At 40.8% G+C, this 27,109-nt stretch overlaps 1 protein-coding gene across 3 annotated transcripts in view; it reads right to left on the reverse strand.

Annotated features, from left to right (window-relative positions):
* The window catches only part of MAP2K6 (mitogen-activated protein kinase kinase 6), a 131,635-nt gene extending 106,213 nt beyond the window's left edge, over nt 1-25,422 (reverse strand). For all 3 annotated transcript variants that reach the window (XM_030827679.1, XM_003276083.4, XM_030827678.1), the window contains exon 1: nt 25,105-25,422. In XM_030827679.1, the coding sequence (XP_030683539.1) occupies nt 25,105-25,120 (16 nt within the window). In that variant the 5' untranslated portion in view covers nt 25,121-25,422. The remainder of the gene's footprint in view (nt 1-25,104) is intronic.
* Between the last annotated feature and the right edge of the window lie 1,687 nt (nt 25,423-27,109).

Below are 27,109 nucleotides of genomic sequence, written 5' to 3' on the forward strand. Positions count from 1 at the left end.
GTAGCTATTTTAGCTAGAAGAGGAGCTGGCCTAAGGGAATGTTGTTCTCAGGAGGCAAACTTAATACCAAAAGAAAAGATGATTAGAAAAAGAAGGGAAGAAATCAAGAGGACATACACAGAAGAACAGGGTGGAGTGTGGTGTGGAGGAGATGGCTTTAGGTGCACAGAGCGCAAAGATAACATCAGACAAGAGAAGTAAAGTCCCTGTGATCAGAAAGACGTGTTCAAACTCTGGCACCACAACTTACTAATTGACACATCCTAGAAAAGCAATTTGACCTCCCCAACCTTCAACTCTCTCATTCCAGAAATGGAAATAATAAGCCTGACCTTACATTTATCATCTCTGAACCTTCTTCACAACTCTGTAGAATGCTAGAAATCTCGGGCATCTAATAAATGATAATATTGCTATTTCTCAGAATAGAGGAAATCGAGAATTGATGAAAGGACACATACAGAGAGAGAGATGGGAAGTCAGGGTATGGATGTATGGCTGGAGATGAGGCATCTATTTTAGATAGACTCAATCTTTTTAAGAAAAGAGGCAAACTCAACTGTTGAGAATGAGAGAGGGCAGGGAGAGATGGAGACCTCATAGGAAAACAGAAGATGTAAGCAATTTTCTCTGCAATTCTCAGAACATTTAAGTTGAAAGGGACCTGAGGAATGACTTAATCCTTTCTCTGCCTCCATTTTATGAATGATAACCAGCAAATTTGTTCTTTAAAGGGCCAGATAGTAAATATTTAGAGCTTTTGAACCAAAGAGTTTCTGTGCCAATAACTCAACTCTATCATTGCAGTACAAACACAGAGCTATGCAAGTAGGGCTGTGTTCCAATAAAACTTTATTTATAGACACTGAAACTTAAACTCCATGTAATTTTCAGGTTCATAAAATATTCTTTTGACTTGTGTAAAGCATTTTAAAATGTACCAGTTGGGCATGGTGGCTGATGCCTGCAATCCCAACATTTTGGGAGGCTAAGGTGAAAAGATCTCTTGAGCCTAGGAGTTCAAGATCAGCCTGGGCAACATAGTAAGACCCCATTTCTACAAAAATAAAATAAAAATTAGCCCAGTGTGGTGGTGCACCTGTAGTCCTAGCTACTTGGGAGGCTGAGGTGGTAGGATGGCTTGAGCCTGGGAGGCCAAGTGAGCCAAGATGGTGCCACTGCATTACAGCCTGGGTGACAAGCAAAACCACATCTTAAAAAGAAAAAAAAAGAAAAGTATCAACAATTTTAGCTCAGAGGACGTACAAAAAAATGCAGAGATTCACAGTTTGCCAGCTCCTACCATACAGTGATTATGAGCTCAGGCTAAAGAGAGTCAGACATGAGTTTGAATCTCTCCCTCACAATTCACTAAAAGTAAAACTTCAGCTATTGTATTTAGTCTTCTATGCCTTCCATATAATTTTTGTGAAGATTAAATGAGATAATACAGGTAAATGGGCTTAGCGGAAGGCCTGATAGAAAGCCAAACCCAAGGTAACCAAAACAGCAAGCAGAAACACTGGACCCAGGGAAATGCAGGCAACCCAATTAGTTAACATCTAAACAAGAATCAAAACCTATGTGACCACCTACTCAATGCAATGCTTTTTCCAGTCCCATAGCTATTGGTAGACTTAGCTTTACAACAAGTCAGCCATTCATGTGGCACCAGAAAGTCTCCTGTCCCCCTCGGAAAGGTTTCCTCATCCCTGAGATTTCACCACAGGAGCAATGCACATTCCCCTGGATGAGTTCTCAACTCACTTTCTATTAGCTACACTTATGTGTAATTTATTTGCTACTTTTTCAGTGGCTCTCTAGATGCCAGGTTTTCATAGGAAATATAAAGAGAAAAATGTGGTAAAGCAATGCAACAGAATTATTATTCAGCTATAAAATGAATGAACCACAGATACATGCTACAACATGGATGAACCTTGAAGACTTTTTGCCAAGTGGTAGAAGTCACACACAAAAGGCCATACATTGTATAATTCCATTTATAGGAATCTCTAGAATAGGTGAATCCAAAGAGACAGAAAGTAGATTAGTGGCTTCCAGGGACTGCAGGAAGAAGGGTTGAAGAGCAACAGCTTAATAAGTACAGGGCTTCCTTCTGTGATGATGATAGTGTGTTGGAATTAGATAGTGGTGATGATTGCACAACCTTGTGAATAAACAAAAGGCCACTGAATTGTATACTCTAAAATAATTAAAATGGTGAATTTTGCATTATGTGTGTTTAACCACAATAAAAATATATACATATACAGTTGAACATCAAGGGTTTGAACTGCACAAGTCCACTTATACGTGGATTTTTTTTCAATAAAAGTTTCACCAAATGCGTCTGCCTCTCCTGCCTTCCTCTCCACCCCTGCCACCCCAAGAAAGCAAAACCAACCCCTCTTCTTCCTCCTCCTCCTTAGTCTACTCAATGTGAAGACCATGAGGATGATCCATTTCCACTTAGTAAATATATTTTCTCTTCCTGATGATTTTCTTAATATCATTTTCTTTTCTCCAGCTTAGGTTATTGTAATAACATAGTACATAATACACATAACATACAAAATATATGTTAATCAATTGTGTGTGTTATTGGTAAGGCTTCTGGTCAACAGTAGGCTATTGATACTTAAGTTTTAGGGGAGCCAAAAGTTATATACAGGCGGGCACGGTGGCTCACGCCTGTAATCCCAGCACTTTGGGAGGCCAAGGCAGGAGGATCGCCTGAGGTCAGAAGTTTGAGACCAGCCTGGCCTACATGGTGAAACCCTGTCTCTACTAAAAATAAAAATAAATTAGCCGGGTCTGGTGGCAGGAACCTGTAGTCCCAGCTACTTGGGAGGCTGAGGCAGGAGAATCACTTGAACCTGGGAGATGGAGGTTGCAGTGAATCGAGATCATACCATTGTACTCCAGCAGCCTGGGTGACAGAGTGAGACAGTGTCTAAAAAAAAAAAAAAAAGAAAGAAAGAAAAGAAAAAAAAAGAGAAAAAAATTATATGCAAAGTTTCAGCTGCACAGGGGGTTCAGTGTCCCTAATCCTCACGTTGTTCAGGGTCAACTATATAGAGGACACATGAGGATTCTGCAGGTGTGACAAGATATTCTCCTATGAGAAGGAGAAAGAGGAAAGACTAGAAAAGGGAGGATGAATTTAGCAAAACCCAACTTAGTCCACTTTACAAGTTTGCATAAGGCTCGCCCTGGATACTGATAAAAATAATTTATTTATTCTAAAGGTACTTGTTGACCACCTACTATGTGCCAGGCACCGAGCCTGAATCTGAGGATAAAACATTGTAAACAAGATAGAAAATTGTTAAAATTCTTAAAATTCTTTCCAAGGTTTAAATAACCAAAGCACAAACTCCCATATAGGTATTTTTGTAAAACTATATCAAAAATATTTACTGTACAATCACTATTATAAAACATAATTATAGTATTTCTTCATCAATTTTCATTTAACCCTACCTATTAGCATATCCAACAGTGAGCGAAAGGAAGTAAAAGTTCTTTGGATCAAGTAAATCAAAGGGCTGTGCTCTTGGAGGGGGAGGGATTAGGATGGCAGAAGCTCCAGGAAAAGGATGGAATTTAGATGAGATCTCTTAATTTACAAACTTGTTATCTTTCCAAAGCTAAATCTCTACAGAGGACAGAGAAGTGTGACAGCTGTTCACTTCTTTTAAAGTGTTGTTTGCAGTCTAACAATCTAATGCTGGCAGCACATTTGTTTTTTTTTATTTTAAATCGATTCCAAATGATTGGAATATATTTGAAATTATTGTTTTTTTGGCTGGGCACAGTGGCTCATGCCTGTAATCCCAGCACTTTGGGAGGCCATGGAGGGCAGATCACCTGAAGTCAAAAGTTCGAGATCAGCCTAGCCAACGTGGCGAAACCCCATCTCTACTAAAAATATAAAAATTAGCCAGGCATGGTGGCAGGTGCCTATAATCCCAGCTACTCAGGAGGCTGAGGCGGGAGAATCACTTGAACCCAGTGGAGGTTGCAGCGAGCCGAGATCACGTCACTGCACTGCAGCCTGGGCGACAGAGCAAGACTTTGTCTAAAAAAGAAAAGAAATTTTTTTTTTAACTTTTACGAACATCAGATCTAAACCAACTCACAAAGCCAATGCTGTTCTTTCCTTGAAAACTTCACAACCTTTCTTATCTTACATTCTACCATTTACAACTCTTTCTTTTTTTCTTTTTCTCTTTTTTTTTTTTTTTGAGACAGAGTCTTACTCTGTCACCCAGGCTGGAGTGCAATGGCATGATCTCGGCTCAGTGCCACCTCCATCTCCCGGGTTCAAGCAATTCTCCTGCCTCAGCCTCCTGAGTAGCTGGGACTACAGGCATGTGCCACCACACCTGGCCAATTTTTGTATTTTTAGTAGAGACGGGGTTTCACCATATTGGCCAGGCTGGTCTCGAACTCCTGACCTCATGATCCGCCTGCCTCAGACTCCCAAAGTGCTGGTATTACAGGCTGAGCCACGGCGCCCGGCCGTATTTACAATTCTTATCCAAAGGCCATTCTTCCTCTATCTCCATTGTTTATCTTTTATTCCTAGCAGAGTGAAAATGGAAAAATGCATTTTGGAAAACAAACATGGGTCGGTTTTATATATAAATTCAGGTTACTATTAGAATATGGTTTAAGTCATTCATTTTTTCAAGCTTCGACCAAAAACAAAAGCATGGATGATATCCTTGAGCCCAACTGGAGTGCAGGAAAGGTAAAATGTTTGAGATATTTCATCCGCTAGCATCCACCCGTCTTAATTTTACACTTTTGCTTTTGTACCATATCTCTGTATTCACATTTTTTGGCCTTAATGGATTTCCCTAATCAATTAGGTAATTCTTTAAATAATAGTATGTAGTGACCGTCCAGTTACAGACGAAAAAACTGAGGCCCAAGGCGGTTAGAGGATATGGAGGAGATCACAGATCTTGTTAAAAATATAGATAACTGATTTTTTTCTCTGATTTGTTGCTAAGTTTGTTGCTAAGAACTATGCAAGGCTGTGGATACAGACTTTGGAAATTTCAAGATTAAAAAAAAGAAAGTGGAAAAATAAAAAATAATGTGAACTGCTTATGAAATTTGGAAGAGCCTATGTTAGGTGTGGCTTTGATTTTATCAAAACCTCGGTGCATTTTCCTGCACTTTTGTAAGACTCTGGAACCCTGGAGCACTCTCCTGTTTCATAGATTAAGACTGACTTCCAAAGGCCCAGAAGCTCCAGTTCTAGAACACAGAGGCTGAGTTTTCTGTTCTGTAAAACCTCCAGAGTGGCAGGCACTCAAATGTGAGTGAGCAGCACTCGCATGACCTCATGGAAGAGGCCAATGGGGAGAGCCAGCAAGCTCCCTCGTTCTTGGCAGGCAAGAACGTTAAGTTACTTAGCTAAAAAACAAAAAGCAGAGGGGGAGACATGTCGTATGAATGAAAACCGTATAATCAGACCTCAAGGCATGCCCTGTTGAACAGAGGCAAGTGCAAGTTGGAGAAATGCCAACAAAATGTCATTATGAGTTGAGTCATCAAATGGTAGTTAAAGAAAACTACATTCAGTACTAATCAACCCATGCAAACTCTCTTCTCTGTAAAGGTTGGTATCTTTTAGGGGTAGATTTGCCAGAGGAAAGCTCTTCAAAGCCAATTTGGCTATCCATTCCATTCTGAGCTCAGAATATTAACAAAAACCTGTTGCTAAGGGACATAGATGCATAGTTGAGTCTAAAATACAAAATGATGCTAATCTAGCTGCTGGAAGAAACCCTCTCTCGGCAGCACTTCATAGTATATTGAAGTCAAGCAATGAATGCCTCCTCAACTGCAAGGCCTTCTGTACCCTGGGTACTGTCTATTTCTCCTTTCTCATCTCTCACGGGTCTGTTAGGTGACCCCTACATCCCAACCATAAAGAACTTCAGAATTTTCTAGAAACTCGTGTCATTTCACCCTGCCCAACAGACCAAAGCTGTGTCTGCTTTGACTGTCCACTCCCAATCCTTGATTCTCCCATTCACCTTTCAAGATCCAAGCAGTTAATAATCACTTTCCCTTTGAGGTATCATTACATCACAAATATTGGCAAAGACATCTGTCCCCCATTAGAATGTGAGTTTCTAGAAAGTAGGAATCATCTCTCTTTACACTCTCCATGCCTAGCAGTGAACCACACAGTGAAGCAGCTAATACATGTCCAAGGAATTAATAAATAGAGGAATGGCTACATGCACGATTGAACAGACCCACTCAATCAGCAGATGACCGACTGAATAAACAGAGGTCCTGATTTCCACCATGCCTGGTGTTCTTGTTTGTTTTACATCTTAAGCCTCAGCAGTTAGTTTCTGTCTTTATAGGAAGACTATAAGGGCTCCCCAGAGAGTCAAAGTCTGACTTAGCTTCAAGACGCACTGAGATCCTAACAACAGCCCAGGCATGAGTTTTACAAGATCTGTGTTCAATACTTGGCTTGCCGCTACCTTGGCCTTTCCAGTTACTTAATCTCTCTCGGTCATAATTGCTGCATGTATAAAATGAGGTGGTTGGCCTAGCTGATTTCCAATGTCCCTTCTACGTGTAATATTCCACGATTCTGAAGTCTTGTCTTTAGATTTTGCCTGATACCTCTTGCCCTGATTCTTTGTACCACATATAATTGGGCAACTGTCACATCATTGGACAATTAAGCTTGTACTTGTCACTTAACCATTAGAGAGCATCAGTGTGCCTTTTCTGGTTCTCTTTGTTCAAGAGCATTGCCTCAGTTTGTTCACCAGAGGGTATTGTAGCCCTTTTTACTGTTCCACTGGGCTTGTTATAAAGGTAATCAGCAACAGAACAAATCATAGCATATATGGTCTGAGTCTCCTCCCCTCAGAAAGAATATAAGCAAATCCAAGGAGATGCATCTGTAATAACCAAAATCTTTTTTTTTTTTAATTTTAAGTTCCAGGATACATGTGCAGAACTTGCAGGTTTGTTACATAGGTAAACGTGTGCAATGGTGGTTTGCTGCACCCATCAACCCATCACCTAGTTATTAAGCCCCACATGCATTAGCTATTTGTCCTGATGCTCTCCCTCCCCAACCCCTCCCGACAGGCCCCAATGTGTGTTTTTCCTCTCCCTGGGTCCATGCGTTCTCATTGTTCAGCTCCCACTTATAAGTGAGAACACGTGGTGTTTGGTTTTCTGTTCCTGTGTTAGTTTGCTGAGGATGATGGTTTCCCACTTCATTCATGTCCCTGCAAAGGACATGATCTCATTCCTTTTTATGGCTGCATAGTTATTCCGTGGTGTATGTGTGCCACATTTTCTTTATCCAGTCTATCATTGATGGGCATTTGGGTTGGTTCCAAGTCTTTGCTATTGTGAATGGTGCTGCAATAAACATATGTGTGCATGTATCTTCATAATAGAGTGATTTATATTCCTTTGGGTATATACCCAGTAATGGGATTGCTGGGTTAAATGGTATTTCTGGAGTAAAAGCCAAGTTCTTAATGATTAATAGTATGTAACCTTATACAGAGTTTGTATTAAAAGAATGATGTAAAACGCTACAGGTCACAACACTACAAAGCTTCATTTAAATATCAGTCTAACCAGCCATATCTGTTCCTTTCATTTGCTTAATGCATTTCCTTTCAATCTGCATACAACATCAGCCATTTGACTGTTCCTTCTGTGACCCCTACCCAGATAAGCTGGATCTACAGCACCTCCAAGTGGGTAGTGAGCCATGGGGTAATGCCCCATATGCAAAGGGGTGAACACCTGACTCAGATCCAGCCAATCCAGCAGCCACTCCTCATCACATTATCCCATTTTTCTCTTTTTTTCTGAAAGACAGAGAATGTAGTCTCAGACCAGAAAGTGTAAGTAGCCAAAATATGGTAGGTCCTGAAACAACTACACATCATACAGATGCAAGAAAGTCACAGAAGGTGAGTTTTTTAAACTATGTGCATGTTGATTGATGAGTGAGCAAAAAGCCTGGTCCACAAGGAAGGCAGAAAGCAGAGAAGACCCTCAGAGAAAAGCCGAATGAGGGACCCTGCAAAGGGAGGGGATTGACTGGATAAAGAAAGAGGGAGGGAGTCAGAGAATGCCTTACTTAGCTCCTACCAGGCCTAGCTGTACCTCCTGCAACTGGACTCCACGAAATTCTCCTTAACGCAGACTCTTACTTAAGGTAAAACAAAATACACGTAAATACACAAACACATGCACTTATTTGTAATCACACTCCAGATACATTTATATCCATTCCTCCTGGGTCACAGGCATCTTGCCATTAATGGTACTGCCCTCTCCTTAAAACCTATTACATCAAATGGGTATTTGATAACTTAAGCTATCCCCTTACTATTATAATTATTATATATAATTATAAGATATAATTATATGTATAATATACAATATAGTATAATTGTATATTATACAATAAGGGTGTTTCTATTTTTCACTGTTTGGACACAGCAGTGGTATAGAAAGAAGCATGAACTTTAGTATTTAAATAAACTAGATTCAAATCCCAGCTCTGCACCCATTAACAGTATAATCTGAGACAAGTTATGCACCAAAGTTGCAACTTCCTCCTTTGTAAAAAGAAGATAAATATTGCCTACTGCCCAGGTTTTGAGAAGGATTAGACCTAATTAGTAAAGTGCTTATCACAAAGCCTCGCACACAGTAAGCGCTCAATAATCACTTTTATAGACTAGATTCTCATAAATAAAAATGCTGGATCAAAGGGTATGAAGATTGTCCAGGTTCTTGATACGGGCTAAATGCTTTCCCAAAGACTGAGTGAGTCGCTCTACATCCCCCTGATACATTGTTAGAGCAGAATAGCGTATAACCCTTCCTCTGCACTTGTGTTTCTTCTATCCAGCTTTGCCTTGAACGTAGAAGTTTAGAGCTCAGGTTTGCTTGTTCACATTAGACTGTGTGCTCCCTCTAACCTGACAGAGAAAACCAGTAGCTGGTTTCTGTCTTAAACGAAGTGGCTTGACAGTCCAGCTGATTCACTGCTTCCTGTTTTCCTCTGACTCCACTGGTCCCACTTAGAGAGCTGTGTACAGGTACTCAGCATGGAAGATAAGTCTGGGCTTGTTTGAAACAAGCCCCAAACTAGTTTCTGTTGCTCTTTTTCTGTGTGTCCTTCTACACCCTACCTACTCAGGCTTCTTATGAATGCATCTTCACATAATAGCTGGATGAACAAAGATTGCTGCTGAAGCTGAAAGAATCAGAGATGTATAATCATTTCTTACAGGCAGAACTAATACGGAATAAAAACTCACATGATTGCCTGGATTCTGCAGCATAGTTTCTTGAATCTTTTCACTCTCTGATTCCTGGTTTCCAATTGGCTTCTCTATTTTATTCTTTCTTTCTTTTTTTTTTTCTTTTTGACAGAGTCTCGCTCTGTCACCCAGGCTGGAGTGCAGTCGCGTGATCTTGGCTCACTGCAACCTCCATCTCCCAGGTTCAAGCGATTCTCATGCCTCAGCCTCCAGAGTAGCTGAGATTACAGGCATGTGCCACCACGCCTGGCTAATTTTCTTTTTTAATATGTTTTTAGTAGAGACGGGGTTCCACCATGGTGGCCAGGCTGGTCTCGAACTCCTGACCTCAAGTGATTTACCCACCTCAGCCTCCCAAAGTGCTGGGATTAAAGGCATGAGCCACTGTGCCCGGCCTATTTTATTATTTCTTTCTTCCCCTTCCACGTTGACTCATCTAATTCTTGACTTTCTGCTGAGCCTCTGCTGCTCACCTGTTCTTTTGTTATTCGGATCACCTGTCCCACGACTCTCCCTCCATCTAGCTCCAAGGGATGCCCAGGCCCCACGTCCCAGCCTCACCTTCCTGTGACTTTCTCTGGGTTGCCCACCTGGCCCCACACTTGAAGCCTGCTGCCATCAACACCCCAGGAGGATAATCTGATGGATGATGGACATCGATTCTCAGCTGGAAAAGTTCCTTTCCACTGACCTGACCCCCAACCACCTCACACAACATGCCTAATAATTTCTTTCCTTAGTGTCCTTTCTTACTGAAACAGCTCCTGATATTTTACTCATAATTTTATACTAAAGGTACCCAGATCACATAAAGAAAATAAAGCTGCATATTAGCTCTAGGAAATATACACATAGTTGAAAAGACCTTTGTTAATAATCAATGTTGCAAGAGCTTGGTAACACGTGAATACTTTTTTTTTTAAGACTGACAGGCCTTATCTAAAAATAAGCTTTGCCATGGCTTGGTTCTTACTCTCTCTCTCTCTCTCTCTCCCTCTCACTCTCCTTTTAGAGGCAAGGTCTTACCCTGTTGCCCAGGCTGGAGTGCAGTGGAATGATCATTGCAAACTTGAACTCCTGGGCTCAAGTGATCCTCCCACCTTAGCCTCCCAAGCATCTAGGGCTATAGGCACGCACCACCATGCCCGGTTAATTTTTTTTTTCACCTTTTGTAGAGACAGAGTCTCACTATGTTGCCCAGGCTGGTCTCAAAACTCCTAGCCTCAAGTGATCCTTCTGTCTCAGCCTCCAGCCTGACTGGGGTTTACAGGCACGAGCCACCAGCCCAGCCCACTCTCTCCCTCTGAAACTTTGTCCCAATAGGACTAGGACCATGTTACAATGGGAAGCATGATCCTTTCTCCCAACCACCAAGTCCTGTCCCTGTATCTATACATCAAAGCTGCCTGTGACAACCACAGGGAGTGTTGTGTCGGTCTCATTACCACTAAACACAAATTCAGTTTTGGGAATCAATACAACAACATCATGTGGGGTGTGTGTGTGTGTGTGTGTGTTCTCTAATGTAACATACCCCAGTTTAGAACCATCCAGTCTGTCATTAACAATTAAAAACAAAAAAAAAAAAAAAAAAAAAAAAACAGAAGAAAGGGCAGGTAGTCTGTCCGTTCAAGGACCAGATGGGAAGTCTCTTGTTTTACTTCCTTATTCTCCTGAGAACCACACTGCAAGTTCTGCTATACCAACTTAAGGTCCTTCCTCTACCAAAAGACTCCTGATCTTCCCAGGCTGAATTATACACCCACCTTCTTTGGTATCCTACTCGTATCTTATACCAGAACTTACATGCATTTCACACAGAGTAGCATTAGTTTGCTGACCACGTTTGCCTGCCATGTTACGGGTTGAACTATGTCCTCCTAAAATTAATATACTGAAGTCCTAACCCTCAGCTAACCCTCAGCATCTCTGAATGGGACCTTACTTGATGACAGATGATGTCATACTGGAGTAGGGTGGGCCCTAACTTTAATATGACTGGCTTCCTTATAAAAAGGGGAAATTTGGATACAGACACAGACAGGCAGAATGCCATGTGAACATGAAGGCAAAGTCTGGGCTATGAGTATACAGGGGAAGAAATGCAGAGATTGCCAGCAAACACCAGAAGCCAGGGAAGAAGCACAAAACAGATTTTTCCTTATGGCCTTCAGAAGGAACCAACCCTGCCGCCAACTTGATCTTGGACCTCTGGCCTCCAGAACTACGAGACAATTAATTTCCGTGGTTTAAGCCACCCAATCTGTGGTACTTTGTTACAGTAGCTCTAGCAAACATAGACATCCCACTAGAATATGAGCTTCTTGAGGGTAGTAAGAGGATTCTATTCATTTTTGTATCAATCTAGCACAGAGTGAGGTACAGATAATTTATTTGGTTGTTCTATAATGCTTGTTAAATGCAATCCAGAAACAGCTAGTCCTCTACCTCCCATGTCTTGCTTAACACTGACTAGCTATCCTGTCCTTAGATAGGGTTATATCAAAAAGAAAGAATGAAACTCGGGATGGAAAACAATTATTCTAGACTGAATATATCAGAATTTCTCAATCCCATTCTTAAACCAATTTCAGAATTAAATCTGCATTGTTTTCCTCTACTTTCCTTAGAAAAATAGAGGCTCATTCAGGAACAAAGTCCCAAGCAAGAAGACTTTGCAGGCCACTTGAATGAGATATGGCTGACAGGTCTTCTACCTGGCTGGGTCATATGTTATCTTTAACCACATAGCAAAGTGAGGCCAAAACTGCCCTGTGGCTTACGTGAATCTAAGTAGGGGTGACTCAGTTCACCTCCTTCACACTGTACTGACTCTGTTTGAATGGAGTTATTGAGGGAAAGAAGGTGATTAAGTGCTAGGTTCACAGAGAAACAGCCCACTGTGAGCCCCAGAGCTATATGTCACTCTGTTTTTGAAACCAAAATAGTAAAAGAAAAAATGTTTTTAATCTATTAATTGTATTAAATATTTTATCTTTTATCCTGTATTTTTATCTTCCTTTTTATTTTTATATGTTTATCTTTTTATCTCTTAGAACTGTATTTTTCTGAAATTAAAAATAGAAAATAAATGATGAGCTCCCTTGCTAATATCCAATATCATGCTTGAGAAAGTCAATTTGGTAATACAAAGAACTTTCCAGAACACTATTTTACTTGAGGTAAATAAAATGAGGATTCAAAAGTACATTGAACAGGTTTCCTTCTCTTACACTGATTTCAGATGATTCGAGAAAAACAAAAAGAAATGGAAAAGGCAGGTTGGCATGTTAGCAGGTTATAAAAAATGAAAATTACAGCTGTGGCCAAGCTCTGGAAAATATTCCCTGACCCAGCTAGACGTTGATTATTGAACCAACAGCTTGCTTATATAATTACAGTGTGTCTATAAACCTGGTTGATATGATATACTTGTTTAACTATTAACCTCTAGATTTCCTGGAGTTTCCACAATCCAAAAAACACCTAAAAGTATGAGATATGATATATTCCATTTATTCACCTATTGCAATCACAAGCAATAGCTACAGTATTAATCTTGGTAAGAAAAAGGAAGTTCTTAGAAAACACAAGTAAGGTCTCTTAAGCTTCGGATATTTTGCTGGGGCATTTTCTTTTTTTTTTTAAATCCTTCTAAAGAATTGCTCCATTTTATTGTTCTATTGTGCCACTGGATACTAGAAGTCAAGAGTCCTTCCCGTACCTATGTTGGATCTAATTTCCTCATTGATTCTAAAAATCACATTGATACCTCCACACCTGTCAACACTTTCCTGATCTCTCTCTTATTCATAGGACTTTCCTACTCAATAGTACCTCCTTTAAGCTAATCTAGGATTCCAATTTAGATTCTACACATTTTTATGCTTTTCTTACCTCCTCCTAGACAATAAGCTCCTTAAGGGCTGGAAGGAAAGGAAGAGTGAAGCAAATGTATGTTTATAGAGAGAGTACTATAGCTAAGTACCTCAAACATAAAGTGCACTCAATAAATATTTGTTGAATAAACGAATGCCAAGCACTGGCCAAAGCATATTACATATATGACCTTGCTTAATCTTCATAAAGACCTCGTGAATGAGTGTCAGTCTTTTTATTTAGAAGGTGAGGAAACCGAAGCTAGAGGTTAAGTAGATTTTCCAAGGCCACATGGCTAATCAGTGGAAGAGTAAAGTCAAATGCATTGCTGTCTATTTCCACCCAGCATGATGTCTTAAACATAACAATAGATCAAAAATGTATTCACTGAGCTGGGAACAGTGGCACTGCCTGTAATCCCAGCTACACAGGAGGATGTTTGAGCCCAAGAGTTGAGGCCAGACTGGGCCACATAGAAGACCCTGAATGAGAAAAGCAAACAAACAAATACAAAAACTTGGTCGAATTGATCTCAACAAACTCCTTATCCAAGTTCTCTTTTTAGGTATATCCAGAGTTTGTGATATTTTTTTTTTCAAATGGCAATGGTGTTTAGGGTACAAGAAGGGGTAAATAAACTGTGAAGACTGCCTCGCAAGGTTTACAAATATCACAAAAAGGTTATCTCTACATTTACTTCAAAATAATTTCCATACTCTTACTATTCTGTTCCCACAGATTCTTCAGATTCTAGCCCTACACTTATGGCTATCTCCTCTCATCCCATTTGAAATTGGAGGAGGGAGAATAAAGGAAGGGAATAAATAACTTGTCACTCAACAACCAGACCATCTATTTCCACAGCTTCGGCATGGGATCATGAAAAACAACTGAGGCGCCGGGCGCGGTGGCTCACGCCTGTAATCCCAGCACTTTGGGAGGCCGAGGCGGGCGGATCACGAGGTCAGGAGATCGAGACCATCCTGGCTAAGACAGTGAAACCCCGTCTCTACTAAAAATACAAAAAAAATTAGCCGGGCGTGGTGGTGGGCGCCTGTAGTCCCAGCTACTCGGGAGCCTGAGGCAAGAGAATGGCTTGAACCCGGGAGGCGGAGCTTGCAGTGAGCCGAGATTGCGCCACTGCACTCCAGCCTGGGCGACAGAGCGAGACTCTGTCTCAAAAAAAAAAAAAAAAAAAAAACAACTGAGGCATGGGTATAGCTGTTCTGCTTTGGCTGGAGAGAAACCCGAGAAAGAATTCACTGGTTTAGACCGGGTGCGGTGGCTCATGCTTGTAATCCCAGCACTTTGGGAGGCCGAGGCGGGCGAATCATGAGGTCAGGAGTTTGACACCAGCCTGGCCAACACAGTGAAGCCCTGTCTCTACTAAAAACACAAAAAGTAGCTGGGTGTGGTGGTGGGCGCCTGTAATCCCAGCTACTTGGGAGGCTGAGGCAGGAGAATCACTTGAACCCGGGAGGTGGAGGTTGCAGTGAGCTGAGATAGCACCACTGTACTCCAGCCTGGGTGACAGAGCTAGACAGCGTCTCAAAAAAAAAAAAAAAAGAATTCATTGCTTTAAAAGGAAATTCATTTCCATCCCCATCTACCTCCTCTGCCACAAAAACAGGCAATTCCAGTTTCCTCCACTCTGTCCGGTACAAGAGGAAAACATTGGAGATGTGGGTTCATTCATCGTTTCAAGGAAATTGTTACATTTACATAGAAACAACCAGGAAGAAAAAAAGTCACTAAGCCAAAAAGGGGCTGCAGAATCCCCACACTTAGGTATGCTGCCACATTGGCCACATTCTTGTTACTGTTTTAATACAATTTAACTTAGATGTGTAAGGAAACACACAAGGTTTGAGTCGGCTTAGTTTCTGTGTGATACACCCTACAGAACAGCAAATGGAAGCAATATTTGTTACCTACATTTTAACATAACCTTCCTGTATATCCAGACCAATAACTGTCAGTGGGCCAATTGTAATCAGCCTCCTTCAACCAATGGGCAGTTTCTACTTGGAACTCAACCTTAAGAGTCAAAATGAGTCAGACTCTGTCCTCTGTGATCAAAAGACATATAAAGGGACATGTCAAAAAGAACCTATAAATAGCTAGACACAGGTCAGCCCTTCTTAATTACCAGACTTGGCCCTGGTATGCCCAAATCTATCCAAATTCCTACAGAATACATTCGTTCTTCATTCTTCGACCACGTCTTTTGTGTAATGGATTTCATACCTTATTTTGGAGTGATGTCTCAAGTGGAGTAGCCAGGAGCTCAGATTCTGAGGTCAAACAGACCTTGGCTAAAACCTCTGCTCTGCCACTATTGTGGCAGATAGTTTGGTAACTGAGGCAAGTTCTTAACCTCTCCAGCCTCAGTTTGCTGATCTACAAAATGGGATATCACCTCACTGATCCATAGTGAGAGTAAATGATATAATTCACATTCATCACTAAGCACAGTATCTGGAGCACAGAAAGAATCACAGCAGTGATACCATCTGGGATGGTAGAAATTAGCACTTCTTTGTACGTGACTTAAATTTACATCATTCTGGATGTGGTGAACAAATCTGGGCTCATTCTACCAGAGCTCCTCTGTCTACGTGTAGCTTTCACCTCCCTTCATTTTCAGACCCTCTATCAAAACCTTCTCTCCTAAATATACCCAATATCCATGATGTAAGCGACTCTGTGAGCACAAAGAATATTCGTCCTCAAAAGAAAATTGCCCACCCAGGGTTAGGGGGTTAATGTAAGAAAACAGCTCTAAACTTTGCAGGAGATGATAACTGGAAACCTTTCTGGTCCCATGCAGGGAGGCTTTCACATTTACACACAAGAAATGATGGAACCTCTGAGCTGGGTCATGATGATAACCAACAAGCCAGGCAATGGTGGTAGCAGGAGAGTTATTTTTGATTTCTTAGGTCGATGCAAAAGTAATTGTGGTTTTTGCCATGAAAAGTGATGACAAAAAATAATATTACTTTTGCACCAACCTAATACTTTCTAAAGAAATGTGGGGTCAATAAGGGGAGAATGAAGAGAATGAATGAGAATTAATAAGCAGCTTCTCATCGAAGGGAAGAAAAAAAGAAAAGAAATATAAAGCAAACAGGAAGAACACAACTAAGGGGAAAAGACCCCAGGACGGGCAAAAGGAGACGGGTAACTTAGTTCAGAGGAAATGAGCAATGACCTACAATTCTTATAACTAGGAGAGACACCACTCAGACATTTCCTGTGGGCTGGGCCCAAGAGGTCTCTGGCTGAGCAGCAGACCAGTAGTTATCCAGGTTAACAACTTCCAATGAAAGCCAGAGAGGAATGTTTCTGGGAGCTCTGTCATGAAGAGACCCCAGTATTAGATGGAATAAAGTCATAAAGGAAAGGGTCAACAAACATTTTCTGCAAGGGACCAGATAGTAAATATTTTTGGCTTTGTGGGACATAGGGGCTCTGGTGCAACTACTCAACTCGACAGCTGTAGAGCAAAGAGCAGCCATGGAAAACATATAAATGAATGACCATAGCTGTGTTCCAATAAAACTTTGTTTGTGGATGCTGAATTTGAATTTTGTATCATTTTCATTTGTCATGAAATATTGATTTTGATTTTTTTTCAATCATTTAAAAATGGGAAAACCATCTTCGCTCATGGGCTGTACTTAAAAACAGCTGAGGCTTGGCCGGGCGCGGTGGCTCACACCTGTAATCCCAGCACTTTGGGAGGCCAAGGCGGACAGATCACAAGGTCAAGAGATCGAGATCATCCTGGCCAACACGGTGAAACCCTGTCTCTACTAAAAATACAAAAAATTAGCTGGATGTGGTGGTGCACACCTGTAATCCCAGCTACTCGGGAGGCTGAGGCAGGAGGATCGCTTGAACCCAGGAGGTGGCGACTGCAATGAGCCAAGATCGCGCCATTGCACTCCCAGTTGGGCAACAAGAGCAAAACTCCATCTCAAAAAAACAAACAAACAAACAAACAAAAAAAAAAAAAAAAAAACCAGCTGAAGCTAGATTTGGCCCAGGAGCTGCAGTTTGCTGCACGGGCCCTCCAGTCAGACATCCATCCTGCCTCTGCCACTGACTGGCTATCCAGCCATGGGCAAATTGGTTAACAACAATTGATTTCCTCACTCGTAAATTAAGGATAATAACATCACCTTTCTCCATAGTGTTTATGGGACATCCTAAAACATACTATATGAATAGTAACTGGCGTAGGGTAAGTGATGATGACAACAGCCTTGTGGTACAGGAAGGGTCGTGATCAGCAGCTCCATCTGGGGCTAATGGTCTGTCCGAAGAAGACTGATCTCAAGGATCTGACTTAAGGAGGGATGTACAGACCAGAAGGTAAAACAGATGACAGGGATGCTACAAATGCTTATTTAATGCTTCAACTCAGAGTGGAGCTGACTAAATTACGATGATTTGGCCAGGCATGGTGGCTCATGCCTGTAATCCCAGCGCTTCGGGAAGCCAAGGCGGGTGGATCACCGGAGGTCAGGAGTTTGAGACCAGCCTGGCCAACATGATGAATCTCTGTCTCTACTAAAAATACAAAAAGTAGCCTGGTGTGGTGGTGGGCGCCTGTAACCCCAGCTACTTGGGAGGCTGAGGCAGGAGAAATGCTTGAAACTGGGAGTCAGAGGTTGCAGTGAGCTGAGGTTGCACCACTGCACTCCAGTCTGGGCAACAGAGCAAGACTGCATCTCAAAAAAACAAACAAAAAAAAATTATAATGATTTCTGATAGACTTCATTGTGTGGGGATTATAACCTGAATATCTTCTTCAACTCAGAAAGAGGGAGATTATGGACTACATACTGAACCGCATGGGCCAATTCAGGAAGACCATCAAAGGAGACAGAGTGGGGAACAAGCCAGGGAGGAAGGGGCTGAGCAGAGGCAGTGGAGGTGGTCAAGGAGGAAGTGAAGAATCATTTCACTGGGAGGTGATCCTTGCAGAGTTCCCTGTTTTGTTAGAGGGCAGCCAGCTGTTAAAAACACTGTCTCTGGGCCGGGCACGGTGGCTCACGCCTGTAATCCCAGCACTTTGGGAGGCCGAGGCGGGTGGATCACGAGGTCAGGAGATCGAAACCATCCTGGCTAACACGGTGAAACCCCGTCTCTACTAAAAATACAAAAAAAATTAGCCAGGCGTTGTGGTGGCAGGCACTTGTAATCCCAGCTCCTCGGGAGGCTGAGGCAGGAGAATGGCATGAACCCAGGAGGCGGAGGTTGCAGTGAGCTGAGATCGCACCACTGCACTCCAGCCTGCGCGACAGAGCGAGACTCTGTCTCAAAAAAAAAAAAACAACTTTGTCTCTGACAATCCTTCAGAGACCTCATAGACTTAAAAACCACCTCCTAAAACCAGCACAGGATGGAGAAATCACCTCAATTCTGTTGGATGGGATTCTTTGGACAATTCATCTTCTCATATTTTTTAAAAAGAAAGTTAGCAGAGAATCGTGCAAACTTTAAATCTGTTCAGAAGGCTTAGGTAGGAGAAATGACACTTCACCAGCCATTATAAGTTGCTTTTCATGCTGTTCTTGCAACTTTCAAATGATTAAGCAAATACATAATGGGAATATCAGTGCAAACAAAGAAGAAGCACAAGAAGAAAACTGCATTATAATTCAATTACCCTAAATCTTCATAAAACTTAGGAGCAAATGAGAGCTTATCCCTACTGATGAAAAATACTTTCATTGTCAGACATTTTTTGAGCACCTATTATTTATAAGGACAATGCTATAAGAGTCAGAGATGTAAAGACATATAAGAAAAAGTTTAGTTACCCAGCAAGGGCTTTCAAACAAGACAGTCCATAAAAGGCAAACAACCATTACAGTGGTTAAAACTTGCAGCTGTACTATGTAGACACTGGGAATCAAAATGAGAGCATTTGCAAAATACCCTTTGGCACAGAACTGGTAAGAAACCCCACCACCATGATTCACATGTCACCGTTTCTTGGACACAGAAAAATAACCCCTGCTGATTATACCATCAGCTCCCCCTTGCCAGCCTGCTCCCCACAAAAACAAGCAAAGCTAAAAATGTGAAATATACCAAAGATTCTGAAGAAAAAAAAAATTTTATAAATGTGGATTACTAGTGTTCGTGTGTGGTTTAGTGAAAAGAACTTACGGACAGAGAATCTGTAGATCTAACTTCTACCTGGGACTCCACCTCTACTGTCTTCAGGAAAGTCACTCACTTCCAAGGCCTCAGTTAGCTTATTTGTAAAATGAGGTGATTGGACTATAAAACTTTCATAGCTCTAAATTTCATCACTTAATATCAGGATGCAAAAATAGGCACATTTATTAAGGCTATGTTAAGCATATGTGAAGTCTGATTGACTTATATTACTTGTGAGGTCATTAAAATTGATTCTCAACAAGAATCTTAAAGATTCTAGACTGAATTATTTTAACAAATCTAGGAAATTTAAGTCAACCACCTTTTGTGATTAGGCATTGCACATGAAGCTAAAAAAAATTAGATTAAATTTCTCTGCAACAGTGCATATAACACAACCAGGTGCTATGTAAGAATTATTTATAAAACTGAAGAAAAACTAATTTTGCCTGAAAAGATAACTGAAAATGCAGGAATGCCGAAAAGTAAGCTATTTCTCAGACTGGAATTTAATCAGATCACTACATTTTTCTTATTATTTTCATATAGGTCTGGATAGCTATAGACTACATAAACAAAATGAGTTTATAAAATATGTGATAGCAGCTTAAGACATTAGGTTAAAATTAAAATTAGAACTCATCAAGGAATTAAATTGTTTAGATACACAGAACCCAACTATCAGTCCATGATTACCTAACCTCTACAATATTGTTATGTTCTGGCTAACTTTGAAAATAGTTTGATCCCCATTTAATTAATTTTTTTTTTTTTTTGAAATGAAGTCTGGCTCTGTCACCCAGGCTGGAGTGCAGTGGCACGATCTCTGCTCACTGCAACCTCCACCTCCCAGGTTCAAACGATTGTCCTGCCTCAGCCTCCCAAGAAGCTGGGATTACAGGCGTGCACCACCACGCCTAGCTAATTTTTGTATTTTTAGTGGAGACAGGGTTTCACCATGTTGACCAGGCTGGTCTTGAACTCCTGACCTCAGGTGATCCACTTGCCTCGGCCTCCCAAAGTTGGGTTACAGGTGTGAGCCGCACCCGGCCACCCAAATTAAAATTTTAAGGATCTATTTCATGAGAAAAAAAGAAATTTGGGCATATGAGACACAAATGTCAAAAAAAGTGAAAAATGCAACTGCCTTATCACTAATAATATTAGAGTAGAATATTAATAGCTTCCATCAAACTGCCAAAGATTTTTTCAAATTGTTATACCCAGGATGAAGAAAGGTACCATCTTCCTGAAGAGCAATTTACTTGGCAATAGTTACCATAATGCTTGAAAGGAGAGAATGGGCACATCTAAATATTATTGGTAGAAATAAGAATTAGTGTTACCTCTATGGAGGGCAATTTAGCAATATATCTATACATGCCCTTTGACCCAGGACTTCCACTTCTAGGAATCATCCTAAAGAAATAATTGGGCAAATGTATAAAGATGTCTGTTCCAGGTATTCCTTACAGCACTGTGTAGAGCTGTGCAAAAAAATGGAAACTATTTGAAAACTCAATGTGACATCAAGTAAACGGCTACATTTGTACAAATTAAAATCCACAGTTGTTAAAAAATAGGTAACCTTATGTGTACTACTACAGAAAGATATCCAAAATATATGGTACAGTATAAAAAAGCAAGTTACAAAATACAATATATAGTATGTAAAATAACATGTACATACAAATATGGAGGTAGTACCCAAAAAACGAACAGTAATTAGCTCTGGGTGGTATGACTTTGAGTGAGTTTTATATTCTTATTGTGAATTTATCTTTGGTTTGAATTTTTTGATTAGCATATGTCTTTTTTTTTGGCAATAATAAAAAGCTATTTTCAGAAGGAAGAAAAGAGAATGGAGAGTGAAGAAGAACTGGACATTCATAGCCTGTGTTTTTGCTCCCTGGAATTTAATCTAAGGGCATAGTATGCATGATAATGTATGAACTGGTATGATCATCACGGAAATATTCATAATAGTGAAAGTTAATAAACATTAAGATTCCATTTAAATAAATACAATGGAAGAGGATACTATGAATGTAGGAATAAATAAACTTGGGAATATTTTGCCATATATTGGTAAGTGAAACAAGAGGTAACGAAATAGACTTAATTTTACACACATTTTGGATGCTTCATACACATAGATAGAAACAAAAGTCCAAGAGAATAAATGCCAAAGTGTAGACTGCAGTAACTAGTCATTCTTATTTTTCCTTTTCTATGAAATGTTTCTATAATGAACAAGGGTTATTTATGAAATTTCTTTTAAGTTTTAAAAATATTCCTTGTAGATCTTTCAGATTTTAAAATACTGGGGAGTCATTAAAGCAACACTAATCTGTGAAAAACAAAGACAAGAGAATCTCAACTCTTTTCTCCAACATTAAATTTACCACCCAGAGACCCCTGAAGCCCCCTACAGTTAACATGCCGCATGCTCTAAAGAACTGAATGCAATACTAACACAAAGCAAGTTCAGGAAACCCAAGCTACCTATTCTGATTTTGTGTCCTGAGATGTACGGGGTTATAAAACATACTGGCTCAGATTACAGGCTAAGCATGACAAGTCCGTCTGGTACAACCTAACAAAGGAATTTATAGAGAACAAGAAATTTACACATTTCATTTCCCAGGGTGGAATGAATTACAGAAGCAAAGAACCCCAGTAGAGTTAAGACCTTTCCTACCACTCTGCTATATGCTTCTGAATTGTGCCTCCTAGGCATTTCTTACATGATTTACTTATTGCTCTCTAAAACTAAAATAAACTAATATTTTTTAAAGGTGAATAGGAGGAGAAGTGAGAAAGGTGTATTTTAACAGGGTCAAACTTTTTGTATATTTTCAGGTGAACTGGGGGTTGCCAGATCTGCCTACCTCCCTCTTTCTCTCCCTCCCTCCGAAGATCATTATGGCTGATAACAATAGTTTTTCTCTCCCGGGTAGTGTAGATGACACATTTTTCCTGTAGCTTGTCTTCCTGTAGTGTGCAGGAATTCCTGCACTTTCTGGGTGCCCTTCCTGTTAACTTACATTTCAGATTTCCTCAAAAGGCATTCTACTGCTTTAATATTTGAAAAATGTCAACTCAACCCCAGACAGCTAATATAAACAAGCTGAAAAGCATACCACCTAAAGTTACAACTGTGGAAAACAAAATTTCTTTTTAAGAAATTCTTTCTCGGAATCTCACTGTTGGTAAGGCTGTGGAGCAGTAACCCAGTCCTTCCAGCTTCCAGGGAGTCTATAATTCCTTTGCCTCTGCTGTGCCTTAAATTAGAGGTCTGTTAAACCGAATTATAGTGATCTAGAAAGTTCGTAAAGGTCCTTGAATTGAACATGTTGTTAAATTCTTCAATACTATGAGATTGTATCCACCTTTCACTTTTCCTCCCATTTCTTTGGTTAGAATATTAAAAAAGAAGTTTGGTACTGCAAAAAGTATTTTGGCCATTTGAGAATAGCGTAGCTGAATAAGGCCAATTCCACATTTAAAGTCCAGGCCAAGGCGGCTGGCTCTTTTGCCATTTCTAAAATGATCACCCACTTCTTTCTACCAATAATTTTCCTTTTGGACAAGAACCCCATGTTCATTCCAGATGTACTTTCCAAGCAGAATCCAATTAAGAAAACTCATCTGGGTAAATGGGAATTGATTTGAAGGACCACCAATACCTGATCCATTGTAAACACATCCATAGGGAAGAGTGCAGTGCTAATATCTCCTTTGGCTTCTCAACTCAAAAACTGGCTCTACTAAGAGGAAGCTACGTGCATAGTGAGCCCAAAAGTATGCAAAAAGGAGCCTGATTTAGTTTAGACCCTAAAGTCCAAAGTTAAGATCACAGTAAACACCACCTTCTTCATAAACCTTCCTGACTATCCCCCAAATAGATAAATAACTTCCATTTTTAAACTCCAATAGCACCATTTCTCTTCAATACCTGTCCTATTATCTTGTATTATAATGATTTCCTTACATTCTTGTTTTCACCAACCTGAAGGAAAAACTTCATTTTAAATATTTTTATGTGTCCCCAAATCATGTGCACACATACACACACAATACATACATACACATGCATATATATACATACATACATATGTATATACATGCATATCACAATATATTACACATATATTAAACTGAATTGAATGAATGAGCAAATGTTTACCAAATACAAAGTAACTAAATGCCATCTCTTTAATACATCAAAGCATGGACTGCCTCTTCTGAACTATTATTTCTCTACTGAATAAGGAGATTTTTAGATTTTCCCTACTTAAGGAACATCTCCACCTGATATGTCAGTTCCTAGGTTCTTCAGCACTCTTAACTTTTCAGATTTCCATTCTCCCCTAATAAAGAAAAGCAGAGTGCTACTTTGAATGCTTGAGATTACTACTTCCTTCTTGGGCTGCTGAGATATATGACTCCCATCAGGTAGAATTAAAAAGCGGTGCAACAACTCCCCACACACCCTCCCAAAAAAGTGGCAAAAAGCTTGTTAGACCCTTTAATTTCACCATGTCTTACTCAAACAGTGCCCCGGGCAGCCTAATTCAATAGTATCTAACGCCTCTCTTCATCATTCCATACTTCTTATATGGCATATGCTTTCTCTATGGTAAAGAAACAATTGTTCTGAAACAAGTGACTTGGGGTCCCAGGGGCACCTGACAGCACCTAGTCTGCTCTTTGATGTCATATCAGGAATGTTTTAAATCCCCTTCCCAGGGTGACATTAAGCCTGCAAAATACAACTGTGTCGAAAAACAAAAATTAAGAAAAGAAAATAAAAGAACATAAAGAAAACAACCATAACGTGAACTTCCAACCTATTATAGCTGACTAAATACACGCAGTTACACACTTAAAATATTTCATTATGCTTGTCAATGAAACAGTGCAGTCCCTTCACACTGCTGTAATGCTTAAAAGTAAAGTTTTACCCCCAATATTTTCCCCCAAGATGCAAAGCATCTCCCAAATGGGCAGACATAAAACTTGAGGTCTTCACTGCTGCTTCTAAATTTTGCGAGCCAATAAGTAATTGGTGTAAAGCGCAAAATCTCAGAAGAGCAAGACTTGTCTCCTTTTTTGTGATATACTGTTATTCACCCTTCACCTTTACTTCCTTTAAAAATCAAAAGTTACCTAATGTTCAAGGCGATATCAATGGAAATTTAGCTAAATACTGGCACCGCAACGGTCTATTCCCCAAAGAATATAAGATTACATTAATTTCCTAGTAGTTTAACTCAAGTTTTACCTTTCATCTTCACCTATAGAGTTTTTAAAAGTTTCTATTCCTGTTGCATACAAAATTACTTATAATATGTGTGCATAGTAAAGAATTTTACAATTATATAAAGCCTTGCACATTTAGACGCTACCAACCTGCTCTGTCTCTCCTGACTGTGCAAAAGGCAAAAAGAGCTCAGTAATCCTAGCAGAAGAATGCAAATAACGTCAATGCACAGCTGAACTGCAAGCCCTGCCTTACAGGAACTCTCTGTGTCTGCAAAAAAAGACACATACTAAACAGGAAATGCAACTGAGCTGTGGAAAACCTCAAACTTAAAAATGCACTCGCCAGGCGAAAATTGCATCCATGCATTCATAAATGCATGCACAACCCTTTGCATTTTTGCAACTAATGCAAATAGCCTCTTACCTTTCGACTGAGACATTTTCCCCTTTCCTTTGATGGGGGAGGGGAGCACAAAAGACTTTGCCTTGCTTCTCTTCTGTAGCTAGTTTTGCAACAAAGATGCAAGCTGCAGGCGTGCAATCTTCATGCAAGTGGAGTTTCTCTTGACCGATGCAGCAGATGGACTTTCAGGGAATCAAGATGGAAATGCACACCTTGCAAAACAGACTGGAAAGTGATTTTTCCCCCAGTTGCAACGTTAGGGAAGGCTGTGCTGCAGCTACATGATGGGCCAGGGCTGGCAGCTAAAAGCTCCAAACTTGGAACTGAGTATCTTAGTGCGCAGACGTCCTTCCTGCGAAGGGCGCGAAGGCCGCTGGGTAATGTAGTTCTCCGGCGGAGTCCACGGAGCTCTGATTTAAGGAAACGTGGTTGCCCCGGTCGCTGAGCGAGATAACTGGGTGCGACAAAGATTGCGTCCAGATAAACAAGCCAGACACACACTCAGTAGAGTGATGGGTGAAAAGCGGCAAGGCCAAGACGGGGCGGCAGTTTTGTTCTCGAAAAGCCTCTGAAACAACTGCTAAAGAATATTAGGTTAGCTAAAGAGCTTTTGGCTTGTCTAGAAGGTCTGTTTGGGAGTTTAGTGTGTTGATTTTGCAGCTCAGCACCTGTTGTGCTGTTCTTGCCCGTAGACGTTTTACCCTCACACCTCAGTTTTTTGTTTGTTTGGGTTTTTGTTTTGTTTTTGTTTTGTTTTGTTTTGTTTTTTTTTTGAGACGGAGTCTCGCACTGTCGCCCAGGCTGGAATGCAGTGGCGCGATCTCAGCTCACTGCAACCTCTGCCTCCCGGGTTCAAGCAATTCTCCTGCCTCAACCTCCCAAGTAGCTGGGATTACAGGCATGCGCCACCACGCCCGGCTAATTTTTTTTGTATTTTTAGCAGAGACGGGGTGTCAACATTTGGCCAGGCTGGTCTCGAACTCCTGACCTTGTGATCCACCCACCTCGGCCTCCCAAAGTGCTGGGATTACAGGCGTGAGCCACCGCGCCCGGCCACACCTCCATTTTTAAAAACATTTTTTTTCTAGTATGAAAATGTATGGATGACTTGGCTGGCTGGAGGTAAGGTTACCTTTGCTCTGTAAAGAAGATGCAAAGTTTTACTTTGTCAGAAACGATCCAGGTCAGTTATTTCCAAGGAACCCGAAACTCAATAGGGGGTAGGTGTGGGGAAGATTGGAGGCTTCTCATTTCTCACAGGGTTACAGAGGAAGTTCTGCTTTTTATACGTCAAAGCTAACTTTATCAAAATTAAGGTATCTAGATGATTTTTTCTCACCTGGGAGAAGAGTCCCTGGCCTAGGGGGAAAGTGGATGGAAAATGAATACAGTCGAATATCTTGAATTTATTCATTAAAATTAACAGATATTTGTTGAGTGTCCAGGATGTGCCAGGCACCTTTCTAGGGTCCTGGGGTGTTCATTCATTCTGTACCGCTCACACATAGCGGGTAGACAGCACCCTGGTGGAGAACAGCATCACCTTTTTCACAAGGAAGCCAGAGATGCTTAGAACAATTCACTGCAAGGAATGGAGAGGAGTGAGCAGGGCATGGGCAAAAATGAGCTCAGACTTCTGCTTCTTGGAGCAGACAGACTCAGAAATGTTCTTTTAAGACAGAGAGGGAGGAATTGAGGAATTCAAGGAGGTGTGGACAAAGCACCGTGGCAGAAATAAGGACAACCTTACTCAGAGGATGCCAAGGAGACCTTGTTGCCTTGTGTGCAGGAGTGGTGAGGGCGGGGGGGAATTTACAGGTGAGGACTCCGCCGGGCCTTAAGAGGTGGGCTAGAGGTTTGGACTTTATTCTGCAGGTACTTGCGGGGAGGTGAAAGGGTCTTGAAAGGGGCGTAAATTAATCCAAGCATTGTTTTAGGAAAGTAAATTTGCCCTCAGCAATCAAGGTGGGTTGAAACTGGGAGAGGCTAGAGATAGGTCAGGTCAGTACTGAAAGGCAAAAAGAAG

The sequence above is a fragment of the Nomascus leucogenys genome, chromosome 14 (genome assembly GCF_006542625.1).
Source record: "Nomascus leucogenys isolate Asia chromosome 14, Asia_NLE_v1, whole genome shotgun sequence".
NCBI classification, from domain to species: Eukaryota; Metazoa; Chordata; class Mammalia; order Primates; family Hylobatidae; genus Nomascus; species Nomascus leucogenys.